The 17,976-nt window shown below is 35.2% G+C and overlaps 3 protein-coding genes across 4 annotated transcripts; all 3 read left to right on the top strand.

Annotated features, from left to right (window-relative positions):
* Nucleotides 1–11,711, top strand: LOC142528020 (uncharacterized). 2 transcript variants are annotated; one of them, XM_075633050.1, is made up of 10 exons: nucleotides 1–340; nucleotides 1,361–2,996; nucleotides 3,510–4,934; nucleotides 5,481–5,806; nucleotides 6,513–8,227; nucleotides 9,309–9,708; nucleotides 9,818–9,980; nucleotides 10,826–10,929; nucleotides 11,050–11,141; nucleotides 11,262–11,711. In XM_075633050.1, the coding sequence occupies exons 1-10, from the start codon at nucleotides 78–80 to the stop codon at nucleotides 11,336–11,338; spliced, it is 6,201 nt and encodes a 2,066-aa protein (XP_075489165.1). In that variant the 5' UTR covers nucleotides 1–77; the 3' UTR covers nucleotides 11,339–11,711. The 2 variants fall into 2 exon arrangements, with proteins under 2 accessions (XP_075489165.1, XP_075489166.1); XM_075633051.1 differs by having other exon boundaries at nucleotides 205–340; nucleotides 1,348–2,996.
* A 1,541-nt stretch (nucleotides 11,712–13,252) lies between these two features.
* On the top strand, nucleotides 13,253–14,213 carry LOC142526892 (uncharacterized). Its single transcript, XM_075631541.1, has one exon. The coding sequence runs from the start codon at nucleotides 13,344–13,346 to the stop codon at nucleotides 13,746–13,748; it is 405 nt and encodes a 134-aa protein (XP_075487656.1). The 5' UTR covers nucleotides 13,253–13,343; the 3' UTR covers nucleotides 13,749–14,213.
* Nucleotides 14,214–16,633: 2,420 nt separating this feature from the next.
* On the top strand, nucleotides 16,634–17,713 carry LOC142525817 (uncharacterized). The gene has a single exon (XM_075630106.1). It carries the CDS (start codon nucleotides 16,634–16,636, stop codon nucleotides 17,711–17,713), a length of 1,080 nt encoding a protein of 359 aa, XP_075486221.1.
* The last annotated feature ends 263 nt before the right edge of the window (nucleotides 17,714–17,976 follow it).

Below are 17,976 nucleotides of genomic sequence, written 5' to 3'. Positions count from 1 at the left end.
ATGAAGAATTGAAGTAAAACCCTAAACCCCAATTATTCCCTCCACGACCTCTGTATAAGCAAAATCAGCAACCAACGATGGAGGTAGAAGACATGAATTCCGAACCCCAAAAACACTATATAGAGAAGAATAAAATCAGGAAAAGGAAGAAATTTATCGCGGACGATGTCGAAGCAGAACAAGAAGAGCGCCATCTCCGCGGAGAACCTTCAAAACTTCGTTTTTCCTGTCAAAGAGTGGAGGAAAACGACGAAGGAAGCATCTACCTCAAAGAAGGTTCTCCATGGAGGAATTTGCAGCTAATTTTGTCGCTCCAGGACAAAAATATCAACCTTTTAAGGTACCCTTTTTTGGGTTAACTGGGTTTTTGTTGTTTGTGTCGCTTCTCAATGCTTGTGTAACTGTAAAATTACAAATTTCTATACACTTTTATCACTTTTAAAAATTATGAAAATAAAAACTTCAGCTTTACCAGCATTGTGCCATTATTCATGTTATACTGCACGGTGTTCCAACTAGCAGTGTGAAGAGCGTTAGGAATTGCTATTAGTCGATCATACCCTGAGATGCTTGTACCTTCAATGGTGCCTACTGCCAATCTTGGCACTCCGGAAGTGATGAAATATAGTTTGTATTTATCATTTGGGCATGATTTTATCTACCAGAAACGCATTACAGTGAAAAAAACTACAGGCCACTAGTTTCTTAGTGTGGATAGTTTGCTTTATGATATGCTTAAATTCCTAATTCTTTATAAAACTTTTATTAATTGTCCCTGCTGAAATTTTAACGAGAGAAATAATTGCAATGTTTGGTTTTATTTCGGGAGTTTTGGGGTAAGAATTTTAAGGATTGTTTATGGGATGATGTTTTGGGAAAACAAAAGGTAGGTTTTGTTTTGGGTAAACGTACTTTGTTAATTGGTTGTCAAATCATGTCAGGAATGGTTGGATAAACTTATTTAATAATTTTCAAAATAATATAACTTGGTTTATAATATGATATGATGATACAGTATTTTTGGTAAACGATGGAGAAAAATATAATTATGTTTTGTGATGACTGATGTGAAAAAGAGGGAAAATTTGTTTTGAAGAAAAATAATAAATATAAATGATAGTATTTGTTTTTTTTTTTGGAGGATGAGAAATAGTCTCTGGAAAATAAAAACAAATATTGCACTTTTTTCGGTTTATGCTTTTACACAATCTACCTTTCTAATCATATTTTTTTAAAGAAAATGATATTGTATTTTTGCCTCAAACTTATTTTTATTATAGGGCTCTTTTTTAGTGTTTTGGAAATTAGATGTTTGCTGGATATATGATAAGTTTTTGATGAAAACAGAAATACAATGCAGGAAGGTTGGTTTAGCATTTGATTATGCAAAAACAAGCAGTGTCGGGGAAATGTATGATACTAGTCGGTGTTCGCAGGTGATGAACACTTCGAGGACATTAGTTTACCTGAATAACTGGGTTCATTCAGTATTAATTGCTTCTGAAAAGAAAATAAGGCATGAAGAAAACAAATGTAAGTTTAATACTTCCGGGTCATATTTGGATTTTAGATGCTGGAAAATTTTACATTTCTGCTTGGAGCAGTCAAAAGACCTTCATATTTCATTGACCTGTTCAAAGGATTTTTTACGGGTAGTTCGTTGCATTACAATGGATGCATCATCTTATGTAAATGTTTCCTCTTGCCATGCTGGAACACTTTCTGATGAGCAACTGGAGTTTTATGATGTTGTTCTTGGCTGTATGAAGTTTATCTTCTCATTCCATGGCGGAGTTGCAAATGAAAATTTAGACTTGTGGATACTTGTCATTGATGAATTACTTGAAGTCATCTTGAAAATTATCCAGGGCCAACTTGTTGGCAGCAAGCTGGGAAATTTCGTCTTGCAATTATCTTATTGTTTGCTGGAGCCATTTGCCAAATTTTTGAGGGTTCATCCAACGCGTAAAAATGGTTTCCGCGATTTCATTGATAAGCTTTTTGAACCTTTACTGCACTTGTTACATGTACTGCATTGTGATCCTTGTGGAAATAATATTGAATGGAAAAATAATTTATCCAAATTGATTAAAGATGTTTTAGCCCATGGGATATTCCACTCCACTCATATTGATGGATTTGTCAGCTTACAAAGTATTGTTAGATACATAAATGCTTCTGATGCTACACCTGGGGAGGATATATTGGTCAATAAAAGTTATCATAGACATCTATTCAATAAAGTGGAAACAATGGTGGAGACAAATAAGTCTGCACTAATTGGTTTAGGACAGCTGCTTCACTTGTTTGTTAGCTGCATTGCAAAGCATAAAGGAGCTTCATTCAGTGTAGGAGTTTTTAGGCAATCTGATGTCAGATCGACTGGTCGAGTTCCAAGTGAAATTTCTCAGAGCAGAATAGTAATTACGAAAGAGAATTCTGAGTGCCATGTCATGAATGCAGAACTGCGGAATTGCGTTTTTAATTTTTTTGCTCAGATCATGGAATATTTATTGGCAAATGTAAATACATTTCTTCAATCTGATGTTGATGAAGTATCTGTATTATTGAATAGTTCCAACACACTAAGATCCATCAGTATGTTGCTAGACAGTGTGTTTACTGAGAAGGTATACCTCAGATTAGAGGATACCTCTGATGGGGCTTCCAGGAAATTTCTGAAGGTAATATATGACGTGGTCATGTTATTATTTGCCAAAATCACTCACCCAAAGCTATCATGTTATGGTTCAGATGAGAGATCACTTAGAGAATTACTGGTTTCTGCAAGAAAGGAGCTTATTATCACCACGCATCATTTATTAAATATCGAGTATGAGGTTGTTGGAGATGATCTAGAGAAATTATGGACTTTGGTTTTGACCTCTATGAACTGCAGCTATCGATCAACGGATGTTTTTGATCAACCTGTTCTGTCCTTTGAGATATTGACTCTGGGATGCAGACTAATTGATCTGTATAGCGAACTTCGGCAGGTTTGAAAATTTTCACATGTACAACTTTGGTCACTGACAATTTGATTTTGGTGCAAGAACCTCCTGTTTTAATCTCTTATAAATTCACGTAATCATAGAAGGTTATGGAAATTATTAAAGTGTACTGCCTTACAAAATCGAGATATAAGCCGTATTTTAGTTGCATGCTTTCTTTTGATTTGAAGTGTGAGTTTCTTAATTCCGGAATGGTCTACAATTAAAACATGTTTAGGAGTAGATGATGCATTCATTGCCTTTTGCCTTTTCGAGAAACAGACGTCTTATCATTTAATCCGATAGCTATGATTTCAACTGTATTTCTCTGACTTGGTTTTCTTTTAAAGGTAATACTTGATTTTCTTTAACATGAAAAAGGAAGTATGAACTGTATTCTCTCTTTCTTGATATTCTGCACTCAAATTTTGCTTTTTTTTTTACGGGGAGCGGGGGGGTTTTGTTTTGATGCTGGACTTTGTATTTTAATTTCTGTACTAATATATTGTGCTATTGTAGGTGAATTCTTCTATATTTGCGCTTTGTAAAGCAGTGAGGCGGTCTATGTCAATTCTTGGGGATGATGAATCATGGACTCCATTGCACCATTCTTCCTATTCGAATGCGATAAACATGCTTTTATGCTCATTAGAATTTAGGCTCTCCCTCAGTAATGCTATTAAAACTATACCAGAAGGGCAAACTGCCGAATGCATTCACCAGTTAAGTTCTGATATTATGGAATCAGTAGAGTGGATGAAGTTTGAGCATCAGTTGGCTGGTGCAGATGAAATTTCTAAACCAAAACTGCTGTGTTTTAACTCTGAGCACTTCGATTTGCGAGCTGAAACCTTAGGCAAGGCCTTGTCTGAGGTGTACGTGATCATTTTGGACTCGATAACTATCAATTCTGGGAATAGTTATCTTGTCGGTGTTTCTGTTAAGAATTTGATAGAAATGATAAGTTCTAGTCTGAGTAATGTGGTTCCCCTACAGTCTTATACTATCAAAAATTTCTCCATTGTTGTTGATGGAAGAGCTTCACATAATAGCACTGAATGTAAGAATGTGTCCACGTGCTGGATTCTGGTGTTCTTGTGTCGTTTGTTGTTGTCCTGCAGAAGCTTATTTCGGCAAGTGATCAGCCTGATACCTCCTGCTACATCAAAAAAGATGTCTAGACTAATAGGTGATTCATTTACCCTGCACTCTGCCAGGGATTGGTTAGAGTTGTCTGGCTTGGCTGACAAAGGCTCTTTTTCTTTGATCCTCCAACCTTCAGGTTCTTTCCTTGATGTTATACGTTCTTTCTCGAGCATTTGTATTCAAAATTCAGCAGTGCTTTGTCCACCTTTGGTCTATATATTAAATGCCATGGCTACTATGAGACTTGTTGATCTGAATAAGTTGATAGCGTCTTCTGAATATGTGCTTCACTGGAATCAAACTTGTAATCAGCCAAAGTTGAAAGATGAGGCTGGTCTGTCTTCATTTCCTAAGAGAATTCGGAAATGGACCAGGCACGTCTCAGAAATGAAGGAAGAAGCTGCAGACCTGACAAAATTCGTGATGGAATTTCTTTCGTCAGTATCTAAGGACTTGATATCTACTTCCTCAGTTGATGCTGGAATTGATGACAAATTCATCCAATGCCTGAGCAATAATGGTCTGAATTTTTCTGTAGGTTTCATTAATGAAAAATCGTTGCCATGTGCATTGTGGTGGATCATCTGCCAAAATGTTGATGTATGGTACTCTCATGCCACCAGGAAGGAATTGAAGAATTTTCTCTCCCTTCTGATTAAGGCTTCCATTTCCGATGTAAGAAATGCTGTTGATCTCTCTAGACTTCATAATATCGGCAAGCCTGGCCACATGAAGAAAGTAAGTGCGCATCAAATTGCACTGGAGTTTCTGAGAAACACCATCACATATGAACAAAGGGTATGGTAATATCTAGGAGAATGTCAGCAATTCTTCTCTCCTGTCCTTTCTAAATTATTTTCCTCTATGCACACTATTTTAATTGTTAGACCTTGTACAGACTACAGACATCTAGTTGAAAATTTTGTAGTCATCCAGCTGTGGACCGAGAAAAACTTCTTACGAGATGAACCATATATTTATTATAGGTCACTGAAGCAGATTAGCTGAATAAATTATTTTAGGAAGCTGCCTTCTTCAAAAACATGTTCTTGTACTTTGTCTCTAGCCTACTAGGAAGTCTTTTAGCATTAATGAAATTCAAAATCTGGCTTTGAAAGAGGGACTGTAGCATATCCATAGAATATAAATGACTTAAGACATGGAAAATTGGCTCTTCTAGGATTTATAGTGCTTCCTGAAAAATTCTCACTGATATTGCAAGGACATTTGTGCAGACTGCTACTTACATGCATCTTATTTGCTTCCATTTTCCTTTATTACCTCTTTGCAACTTGTGGGTGTTTTCCTCTAACCATGTTATGTCCTAACTGTTTGCCATTGTAGTTTGTTTGCAGGTACATGGCATCAAGGTTTTGCACAATTTTGCAGAAGTCAGCGTTATTCTTATCTGTTACACCTGAAGTTGATCTGAGTGAATCGCCTGATTGGGATGACGTTATTTATGCGTTTGGGAATTTATCTACTGAAGGAATTGGTTATTTTCCACGAACAAAATCCAACACAGTTCCAGATGAATCTTGCAGTGAACATTTTAATGTCAACTTTTCTAAATGTCAGTCTTTGCTTACCCTTTTGATGTGGATGCCTGAAGACTATTTCAGATTGAGATCATCATCATTATATATCACCTGTATCCTCAACCTCGAGAGGTATATTGTTGAATTTTAATTTCCTTACATATTCTAACTGATTTACATGGCAATCCCTTGTAATTGACTACTGTGTTCATCATTCGAGATGGTTTCTCTGTTGTTGAAATCGAAAGATAGGTACATGTAATGTTTTCTTGTGTGGAGTTATCTGCTACTTCTGGAAATAGTCAGGACAGGAGATTCACTGTTCTTGATTGCTACATGTCTGGAATAAAAATTAGGAGTCAATACTTCATAAAAGTATGTAGGTTTTTAATTTTATTAGAGCCCTCTATGCATCAGTTTAACATTGTGATTTGTACACAGCACAATTCAAAACTGGCAATTTTCTGACATGGGTGGGATTGTTTTCATGTAGCAGCTTCTGAACAAAGGTCATATCTTATTTTTTGCACCTATTTAGAATTGGTGCCTTTACTCTTCTTCTTTTTGTTGATGGGTGAATGGTGAGTGTCTGCGCCTGCGCACAAGGGATGATATAATAAAAAAAAATACATGTGACTGTTATTAATGAATTATTTGATAAGATGAAGGAAAGGGCCACCCAACTTTTAGGATATGCTCCATCTACTTGTACACTTGGAAATTACCCTTGATACTATGAATTTTGAACCTAAATAATGCCTTTATTTGACGTTTTCTGTCAATTATTCTCATCTTTTCCTCCAACATTGACGGAATAATTAGTATCCTTGCAATACAGGCTCCTGGTTGGAAGCTTGTTACGGTGGCATGGTGCATTGAATATGCAAAGTACTCTCGAGATCTTCAGATTATTTGTATTATGTCGAAGGGTTCTCAAAAATTTAACGGCAGCTTCTTACAAAGAAAACATCAATGGACAACCTGAACTCCCCTCCAAACTTCCTGAATACTCATTTCCTCTATCCTGGCTTCCAAAGTCATTGTTTGTGGTTATTGGATTTCGATGTGCATTTCAAGAAGATACTTCCTTTGAAATGCAATTTCCTAGTTGTTCCCTGATGGATCATACATCTAATGCACTGCTAATAGTAAGTAGGGATAAATTCGCACGCGCATTTAACTCCTACATATCCTCGAAGAAGCTTCATCGAAAGAGAAAAGAATTGAAGCTGAACACCAAGGAGTCTGACCTATCAGAGTGCACCGGTGTAGTGAATCACCATGAGAATTTGGTTGCAGGGAAAAGTGTCATCCATTTAGCTAAAATATTGGAAGAATTTCTAAAAAACTCACTGGACAATTTTGTGGATACATGTGTAGACAAGAAATTAGAACGTTTAGCTGGATTTCAGGATCTAAATAAATTCTCAGCTATAATGGCTTGTTACCAGGGACTTTTTTGGGGCTTGGCTTCCGCGTTAGTTGACATAAATGCAGTCAATTGTGATCTCAGAATAAAGCTTTCTCGTCTTAATGCTGACCTGATGACCAAAATTGATTCATGGGTTCATACGTGTGTCAATTTCATAATTTTTTGCTTAAAAGCTGTTTTGCTTGAGGAAGATACAGTTCTCAATATGCCAATATGCGACAATAATGTATTGGGAACTAGAGAGTCCTCAACTGGTGGCTATGATTGTTCCACTGATGCTTCAGGTGAGGGAGTGATGCACCCTAATGAAAAAATGATATCATCTGATATAAAGGGTGATATTGTGGAGTGTAATTTGAAGAGAGCACCCCACCCTGCAATCACTAAGCTTGAAGCTTTGTTGACTGAGGTTCAACTTGAGAAAAATTGCGTGAAGAAGAATTTATTGTTGGAGCTTTTGAGGGGTGAAAATGCTGATGTGGGATTCTTTCTCCAACAACTTTTTATTGCTTGTTCAGCTGTTTTGAGATTGAATTTGCAGATCAACCTTAATTCAATATCTTGGGGCTGGTTTCCTATTGTAGTAAACATTTCTCAACATGTACTCTTGGAATTCTCAAGCAATTATGAAATGACCAATCAATTCGCCTTTGTTTGGTTACTTGGTGTTGTCAAGTTTCTTGAAGAGTTGGGCAGTTACTTTTCACAATTTGATCCTTCATCGTCCAGAGGTTTGTATGTCAAGCTGGTTGGCTTACACATTATGGCAATTGGAAAATGCATTTCTTTACAGGGAAAGGAAGCAACATTAACTTCTCAGGAGAGAGGATTGCATGTCAAAATGTTGGCTAGTACTGTGGAATCTTATCTTTATCAGGAAACAAGTAAACTGATCGAGCTGAAGGGAAGGCTGAGGATATCATTCACATCATATATCAGGAAATCATCTGAGTTGCACTTACTATCAGCCATTCAGGCTGTAGAGAGAGCTTTAGTTGGGGTGCAGGAAGGCTTGATGACAAATTATGAAATACGTTGTGGAAGTTCCGATGGAGGAAAGATTTCCGCTGATTTGGCAGCAGGAGTTGATTGCTTGTATTTGATTCTCGAATTTGTAACAGGTAATTCTGAAAATCAGTACGGCTGTTATTGCATCTTGTTTATGGTGCAATGTTTTAATTATTTGAGCTGTCATTGCTATTGCATTTTGTTTACATGCAAGGGGTTTGTTATAAGCATCATTTTTCCCCATCATTTAAGGGATGGACGGTTTATTGAAATGATCATTTGGCCTTGATTTCCTTATGTGTTGTATTCCTGCAATCAGTTAACTTTTCTGCTTCGAATTTGTAACAGGTAATTCTGAAAACCAGTGCGGCTGTTATTGCATCTTGTTTATGGTGCAATGTTTTAATTATTTGAGCTGTCATTGCTATTGCATTTTGTTTACATGCAAGGGATTTTTTATACGCATCATTTTTCACCATCATTTAAGGGATGGACGGTTTATTGAAAATGATCATTTGGCCTTGATTTCCTTATGTGTTGTATTCCTGCAATCAGTTTACTTTTCTACTTCGAATTTGTAACAGGTAATTCTGAAAATCTGTACGGCTGTTATTGCATCTTGTTTATGGTGCAATGTTTTAATTATTTGAGCTGTCATTGCTATTGCATTTTGTTTACATGCAAGGGGTTTGTTGTAAGCATCATTTTTCACCATCATTTAAGGGAAGGACGGTTTATTGAAATGATCATTTGGCCTTGATTTCCTTATGTGTTGTATTCCTGCAATCAGTTTACTTTTCTACTTCGATTTACTACTTTCTAAGAAATGACCTTACTATCCATCTGTTAAGGTTGATGTGATTGGTAGGTGAAAGGCTTCACGGTGGATGGGGGGTGGGTGGGTGACAATAACTTGGATAAAGTTTGAGAACAAAAAATCATGCTGCCAATTTTACCCTAAATAGCTTTTCCGCCAACTCTTTGTTCTGGTGTGGCACTTCTGGGCATGCTGTCTTATATTCCGTATCAACAGTCATGCTTGACCCTCTCTGCTGGCTTCTCTAACTATTCATACCTATGTTGGGAGGCTCGATGGATTTAAAACAAGTTCACTCAACCAGCCATTGGATTTTGTGTTGTCTACTTGGTGTATCATTTTATTGATGTTCCGTTTTCTGTTTCTGTGGTTTGCAGGACATAGACGTTTGAGTATGATCAAAAGACACATCCAGAGCTTTGTTGCATGTCTTTTCAATGTCATATTGCATTTGCAGGCCCCGAGTATCTTTCGTGGATGTGTTGATTCCATCAAGGCTTATGGGGGTCCTGATCCTGGATCGGTTGTTCTCATGTGTGTTGAAGTACTGACAAAAATTTATGGAAAACCCTCCTTCTTCCGAGTAGAGGCTTACCATATTGCACAGTCCCTGCGTGTTCCTGCGCCACTCTTTCAATATTTTCTCAGTCTTCAGATCTCTGAAGCTCCGGTTAGAACTGCATCTGGAACCAAAAGTAATGCTGACCAAAAATTTTCAACAGAGCTATATTCTGCATGTTGTCGTCTGTTGTGCACCACTCTTAAGCATCACAAAAAGTATTCTCCTTGTTTCTGAACCCTTGTCATCCCCCTGTACTAACTTTCTGAAACACACACACCAAAACACGTCTTTATTAATCTTAATCCCTTTCCTCTTCATTGATAGTGAGACCCGGCAGTTCATATCTCTTCTTGAAGATTCAGTTAGTGTTCTTCTTCATAGCTTGGAGATAGTGAATACCGATCCAGTTGTTGAAAGAGCCAGTTACGCGTGGGAAGTAAGCAAGGCAGTAGAATGTGCCAGTAGCCTACGGAGAGTGTATGAAGAGGTTTGTTTTATCAATACATCTCGCAGCCTGGCAGCATTCTTTGCTAGTTATTATCTGTGTTCATTGGTGTCCCTACTATGAAATTCTGTTGATTATTTGACTTGTAATTGCATCGCATCATTGTGAGTGATGCATCTTGACACCAACTTTGGCTTTCTAAATGACCCTAATGTGTGTGATCTTTCTTTGCTTGTTATTGCTGTTAGAGTCGGTCCATCCGCAGCTAACATTTAAGTTAGTCATTTGAGAAGTGACTGATTTACGTAGTGCCAAAAACAACTGCATGGTGGGTAGAAAGGTTTTTGGCTGAGAATTTTCTTATTTTCTAGCGTTTTTCAATCTTCTTGCTTATAAATTTAGAATATTTCCGAAGTATGACTTTTTATGTCCAAAATATTATTTTTCAATGTAGATATCATTGTTTATTAGTTATGTTATGAAAAAATATTCTGTAATATATGCTGATTTGATTGAAAAATATTTGATGTTTTATGTTTAAAATATTATTTTTCATAGCAAAAATATCATTTTTTGTTAATTATGTTATGGAAAAATATTTTATAATATACGCCTATTTTGAGTGAATGTCAAAAAAATTATTTTTTATGAAATTTAGAATCTTTCCAAGAATCGAGAGAATGGACAGCCTTTCTTGAAACATTAAACACCTTGTTAGAATGGTGGGACATTTAATAGGGTCGAGTTTAAGTTATATTTTGTATGGCTGGGCTGAAAAATGTCACAGCCACATCAGCTGTATCTCCTGTTGTATATGTAGACGTATCTCCAGCCTGCTGTTTATGTGTTTTATTGCGGTGAATTTACTCATCTGCTGTATACTACAGGTACGACAGGAGAAGGAAGTATTTGGGCTACATGCATTTAAGTTTTTGTCCCGCTACATATGGGTTTATTGTGGATATGGACCAGCTAAAAGAGGCATAAGAAGGTGCTTTTCTAATCTGCATCTTCAGTTTGCTATATCTTAACTGCGATGGTTCCATTTCTGCCATTCACATCCACACATGGTCGCTTGCAATAAATGAAGCTTGTTTTTCCATCTTTTCAGGGAAGTTGATGAAGCATTGAAACCTGGCATCTATGCTTTAGTGGACTCCTGCTCAGTGGAGGATCTTCAACTTCTTCACACCAATTTTGAAGGTGAACATTTCTGTTGTATTAAATTTCATATTTAAACACCAGCTAAGTGCTTCGCAACACAAAATAAAAGCAAGAATTTAGTGATGCGTGTGCCTTAACATTGCTGTCTTGTTTTTACAGAGGGACCTTGCAGAAGCACTCTGGCAGCCTTACAACATGATTACAAACTTAATTTCCAATTCCAAGGGAAAGTTTGATTTCACTCTCTTCGGATCTTTCACAAACATGGACCTGTTCATTTACTCAAACGAGATGTGGATTGGTGATGCTTCGAGTATGTGGGAAAATCATGCCAATACCAACAGGAGCTTCATGGAACCTTAACATAAGGTAAATATTGCCCTATCCTTGTCAAATTCGCGAGATTCCCTGCTTATTGTTAGAGGGGTGAGATAGAAATTTAAATATGACGTACAGTAGTTTCTTTTCCTTCTCTCAAAGAGTAGAAAATAGAAACTTTTTATGATATTATTGTGAGTTGTAACACATGTTACGTAAAATAGTGTCAATTTCTAATATTTTGCTACATTCTTTGAGAAAAATAATTGTTGGGTATAAAACCCATCTCCACCTCATATTTCAAGTGAAATTTACTATTGTTCCTCATATTCTAAGTGAAATTTACGATTGTTAAAATCTACTCGTGTTTTAAAGAGATCAAATCTTCCCTTAACTTGCTGTTTTACTTTTAATCTGGGCCTGCAACTTAGAATCAACTCAACATAGATACATTTAAAGAAGTCGTGGACCAACAAATTTATAGTGAAATGTTTGATTAATTGGTGCTCTCTAGGTAATAGTCTAATTTTTTTGAATTTGGGGTCATATTTTTATGCAACATAAAGCTTGGCCACTAAAATTATGGGGGTTTTAATCAGCAAAAGAAGCAACAAATGTGCGGCTATAAGCATAATGAATACGCCATCAAACTTGTTCTTAACAAATGGCACCAATTATCACTTGAGTGGTGGAAGTGAAGTAGGCCCAATAATCTGATGGGGTCGACGATTTTAACCACCATTGGCTTGATATGATTTCTGTTTATATTTTTTTTTATATGCGTCAAAATCGTAAATATATAATGATATCCTTAATAACCCTTTTATTTTATGAAGAAAAAAAGGATGAATCGTCATATTTGTGTAGGTCCGGGAATTAGGCAATTTTTTCTTGGCAGATGGTTATAGAAATTGGAAAAAGAGGACTCAATCCAATAACAAACGGCAACATTCTGGGGAATTCCACGCAGCTGTGGGGCATTTTACGTTCGTCATGCTGATGAATTTCTTTCTATTTATAAAATCTACACACAAAAAAAACCATAAAATTCACTTATATATATATATTATATTAGATTAAAATCATATACACATACGTATATAATAGTTTGTTCAATGTAATATAGAAACTATAGTGATTGCAAACTAATTGAACTTAAAAAAACATTAAAAAAATTAAATTAAATTTTACTGTAATTCACCTTTCACATAGCTAAATAATTTGCATGGTTATTACTGTGTCAAGTCAACTGGAGTAATAATTTTAGCTCTTATCTATTTCACAAAAACCTCAGAGACAATCTCACGGGTTAAATTTATGAGAGAGATCTTCGATACGAGTCAATCCATGAAAATTACAACTTTTTGATATCCAAAGTATTATTTTTCAATGTAAAAATATCATTGTTTTTAGTTATGAATAAATATTATGTATTATATGTTGATTTGATTGAAAAACATTTGACCAATGAAAAATATTACTTTTTATGTTTATAATATTATTTTTCACCTTGATTTTTTTCAGTTATGTTATGAAAAATATTTTATAATATACGCTTATTTGAATTAAATATGTTATTTTTTTTGTCAAAAATGATTTGAGATTTGTTACTTTTCATATTAAATATTGATCAAGTCCATCAATTTCATGGATATAGATTCGTGAGATACTTACACAAGAGAATTACCACTCTTTTTAACTATTGTTTAATATACATTTATGTTTCTTAAGTATATTATATAAACATAAAAATAAAATTCTAACAAATTTATTTTAACTTTCATATCAAAATCATAACTTACTCTCTTTACTTTGAAAAAGTAGGCCATTGAGTGCTATAAATAGTTAGGCCACCCTTCTCAGCTACCATAGAATGAGTCCACAAACACATATCAAATTGTGATCAAATTCAGACTCGCACTCATGTATAATTACCAAAGAAGGAGCACGGCCTCTTCAATCTTAGATGCCTTCTCTCTGAACCCTCTGCCATATCCAGTTCTCCTTATCTTGGCCCTGATCTTCGTCTTCCTCGGTCTCCAATGGTACGTTTCCTACGAATCTGTGGTGGAATCCACAGAAGAAAACATGGGATGGGTGCTGATGGCAGTGCCACTGGTTCTTGTGTTTGCTGTGAAGTGGCTATCGAGTTTTGAGAATCCGGGGTGGTGGTTCTACGGGAGGTCTCCTTGGGAGAGGCGGCAGATGGCGTCTTACTTGCAGCCGTCGGAGGGTGGCACCTCGCCGTGGGGCGTGGCGGCCGTGATCGTGCTGTTGCTTGTTCTGATGCGGTATCAGTCTACTTTTCTTGATGGTTGGTTTATATGATGTTCCTCAAAATTATGGATAGCTATTTGGCTGTAAATTCAGTCAAACTTCAGTGTGGCTTTAGTTATTCAAATTTTAGAAGATTTTGTTAGAATATATCATATAATGTAACAGTGGAATCGATCCTTGTAAATGTTAATTATGGAGCAAATATTTGTGTGAGATGGTTTTATGGATCGTTTTTATGGATCGTATTTTGTGAAAAAATTTCTTATTTGGGTAACTTCATGAAAAAATATATATTTTTATGTTAAGAGTATTATTTTTTATTGTGAGTATCGGTGGGATTAATTCGTCTCACAGATAAAAATTCGTAAGATCATCTCACAAAAGATGTACTCTAATTATTAATACAATTTTGTTGATGTAAGTGATTTTTTTTTTCATTCTTTATGTTTACCTTTGTACAGTTCCGCATGTTCTTGTCAAAATTGAGTTAAAAGTCCTGCCAACTTTTTTTTTTCAGGCTGGTCTTCTATTTCAGATTGTTTTTTCAGACATCGCATCAGCTTCTCAAGAAAAAAAACTAAATAAATTTATTAAATATCACGAGTTAAGATTGAAGCTTAATAATAGGGAGATAAATAAATACTAAATTGCTACATTCACTTGATATAATTATTCAATTTTCACTAAATTATACTACTGAGCACACTATTTAAATAAAGCTTTCTTTTAATTAGTTTCTAGTATGTTGTTGAAGCATTAATGTTGTATTTAGATTGAGGCAAAAATTTATGTGAGACGGTCTCACGGGTCGTATTTTGTGATACTGATATTTTATTTGGGTCATTTATAAAAAGTATTACATTTTATGCTAAGAATATTACTTTTTATTGTGAATATCGGTAGGGTTGACCGTCTCACGGATAAAGATTCGTGAGACCGTCTCACAAGAGACCTACTCTTGAATTGATTGGTTGATTTTAAATCCATAGATTTCAAATATACTTAAATATATTATTGTTATTTTAGATTTAAAAAGATATCATAAACTTCAAATATACTTTGCATGTTTATATAATATTTCATTTTAATTAAGATAATTTCAAATTCACTCAATAATGGTTTCATTTGAAATATATTATACTTTGTGTAATTAATGTATAAATAAATAAAGTATCGATTTATCTCTACATGGGTGTTTGAGTTGGTGGAATACGTAAGAGTTTGATCAATGATCATAAATTTTATTCTCCTACCAACACCTTTTTCAGCGACCTTGTCATACAAGATTTGTCTAGTGTGGTTTACATGAATAATGTGGTTTGCAAGTTATTGCGTTTGTTTGAATGATTTACCCAGTGTGCACTGAAAGGTAATAGTTGTAAATCCTACGTCATCAAAAAAATATAAATTTAAGATTTGAAAAATCCATCTTCTCAAATATATGTATTTTTGTTTTAGATTTTTTCAATTTTATCCATTTGTTCAACTATAAAAAGACTTCAATCAACAAAGGCAAAAACTTGTATGAGACGGTTTTATGGGTCGTATTTTGTGAAATGGATCTCTTATTTGAGTCATCCATGAAAAAAATATTACTTTTTATGCTAAGAATATTACTTTTTATTGTGAATATCGATAGGGTTGACCTGTCTCACAGATAAAAATTTGTGAGATCGTCTTACAAAAGACCTTCTCATCAACGAGAAGCAACCATGAAACAAGAAGCGAATTCCATGGGAGTGTCCCAATCGCCAAATCTTGAATATTGCTCACTATTATTGAATTATAGCTCGGATCAAAAGTTGGAAATAGGCAGACAAAGAAATTTAAACAACCATATCAATAAACATTTTGGGTTAAAAAACATAATCAAGATTCGAAAATTTAATCGATGAATTAAATAGAATATTGTAGACCGATAGGGTCGCTACACATCATAGAGGTTAGGTCGACCCTACCCCTGCGGGCACTGCCGGCAGGGGTCGATCCAACGGCTCGGATTTTTTCGAGCCAATTTTTTTTTTTTTTACATGGAGGTGGGCCCGGATCACTCATGTGGAGTGATCCGGGCCGTTCATTGCCCGTGCAGGCAGTGCCTGCACGGGTAGGTTGAAACAAACCTAGATCTACCGCCCTTTTGTCATTTCTTTGAATGCGTGTCATGTTAATTGTTCAAAATTCAAGAAGTTCTTTGTCGGTAAATAAAATATTTAAAGTGTTATTATCATTATCTCCGTCTAAATTATATAAATTTGATTTTTTTAAAAAAATATATAAGAAATTAATTGAAAATATCAATTATACAAATAATATTTCAATTTTACTCTTTTTTATTGAGTTATATTTTCAATATTTAGTTAATTACAATACCTTTAATTAAATAAAAATATATTAGTAAATGAGTAGAAAAAAAATATATATATATATATATATATTTGGAACAATATTAATCTTTGATTAGATATTATATGTAGGGGCTTTTTAAATAAATATTATAAATTAAAAAAAATATTAGAAATATAACAGATTTTAAAATTTTAAAAGAATATGATAAAGTGGGGTTTGTAACCCCGCTTCATTGAGGAGTCGGGGTCTGAGACCCCGACTGCTAATTGTGTTTTGCGAGGAGTCGGGGTTTAAGACCCCGACTCCTTGACCGCTACAGTAACCACCGCGAATCCCGGGACAAATGTCTGATTGAAATATATTCATTGAATCCTCTTTTGTTTTTTTATGCTTTCTTCCCACTATATATGTATAACTTACATGACTAATAATTCATTCGTCCCACTATATATGTATAACTTACATGAATAATAATTCATTCGTATTGACATTGATGAAGATGCATTCGGCGATAATTAGATGGGTTTGAACATTGTCGTACGGTTATTAGCATTGATGGAACCCACTTATATACCAATTACAAGCACCAAATGTTGATAGCAGTGGGATTGGATGCAAACAATCAGGTGTTGCCATTGGCTTTTTCGATTGTTGATGAAGAGACGTACGACTCATGGAAATGGTTTCTTGATAATCTAAGCAAACATGTCATTCGTGGGGCTATAGGTATATGTCTTATCTCTGATAGGCTTCGGGCTATTGTAAGCGCCGTGGATGATGTACCAGATTTCAAACCTCCTCGTGGAGTACATCGTTTTTGTTTGCGCCATGTATGCTCAAACTTCAACAATCAGTTTAAGAATGTTCATTTGAAAGATCTTTGTTGGCGAGCGGGCACTCAACATCAGATATGTAAGTTTGATGCCACAATGGATGCAATTAAAAACCTTAACCCGAATGCGTATCGATATTTGTGTGGGATTTCACGTGAGAAGTGGACGATGGCCCATGATGGTGGATGGCGTCGTGGTGTGATGACAACAAATATGTCCGAGTGTTTGAATGGTGTGTTGAAGGGTGCAAGACGTCTTCCTATTTCAGCAATTGTGCAGTTAAAAATTGGACGTTGTGTAAAATATTTCTTCGATCGTAAGGAAAGAATTACCTATATGGTGGCAAACAACCAACCGTGGCCTGATTTTGCGTTCCACAAATACGAGAAATGGTCAATCAAATCAAGCAATCACAGTGTTAGCAGATACGAAATCAGTGACAAATCTGCATCCGTAGTAACACGAGGACGACTAGGACATAATGAACATGTACAAGTTGTGAACTTGAGTACTCGTGATTGCTCTTGCGGAAAATGGACAATTTTCGGAATACCTTGCTCTCATGCCATATGTACAGCAAAGTGGTACGGTTTGGACCCGATGGAATTAATGCAGCCGTGGTTTAGTATGCACCGATATGTTAAAACATATGAAGGAAGATTTATCCCAATACCAGATGAAGGATATTGGGATGACGCTGAATTTGAATTAAACCATAACCAATGTCGACGTGAAAAACGAAGAGCTGGTAGACATAGAACATCAAGGATACATAATGATATGGATCGACCAACAACAAGAGAGAGACAGGCTTATGCACGTGGTGGTACATCATAACAATGGAGTTTCATGTGTTGTTTATCATAATAATATTAAGATTTGTGTTGCAAGTGAAGTGTGGTTACGTGTATTATGAATGTGTAATATCAACAATTTTTAAATAATTGTAGTTGTTGTTTTGGCTGTAATTGATGTTTGATTTTTTACTTTGACTATTGATATTTTATTCTGTCAATAAATTTATATCATGTTATATGATTTATATAAGTATAAAAATATGAAATAAAAATATGATATAAATTTATATCATGTTATATGCA

The sequence above is a fragment of the Primulina tabacum genome, chromosome 15 (assembly GCF_025594145.1).
Source record: "Primulina tabacum isolate GXHZ01 chromosome 15, ASM2559414v2, whole genome shotgun sequence".
NCBI classification, from domain to species: Eukaryota; Viridiplantae; Streptophyta; class Magnoliopsida; order Lamiales; family Gesneriaceae; genus Primulina; species Primulina tabacum.
The sequence above is the reverse complement of the archived record's forward strand: the minus strand, read 5'-3'. Positions and strand labels throughout refer to the sequence as shown.

What these genes read in the sequence shown, in the direction of transcription:
- LOC142528020 (XM_075633050.1), top strand. Translation starts at nt 78, where the DNA reads ATGGAGGTAGAAGACATGAATTCCGAACCCCAAAAACACTATATAGAG. An exon ending in GATTCTCGAATTTGTAACAG is followed by an intron (nt 8,228 to 9,308) that starts GTAATTCTGAAA and finishes TGTGGTTTGCAG; the next exon opens with GACATAGACGTTTGAGTATG. An exon ending in GCTAAAAGAGGCATAAGAAG is followed by an intron (nt 10,930 to 11,049) that starts GTGCTTTTCTAA and finishes CCATCTTTTCAG; the next exon opens with GGAAGTTGATGAAGCATTGA.
- LOC142526892 (XM_075631541.1), top strand. Translation starts at nt 13,344, where the DNA reads ATGTATAATTACCAAAGAAGGAGCACGGCCTCTTCAATCTTAGATGCC.
- LOC142525817 (XM_075630106.1), top strand. Translation starts at nt 16,634, where the DNA reads ATGTTGATAGCAGTGGGATTGGATGCAAACAATCAGGTGTTGCCATTG.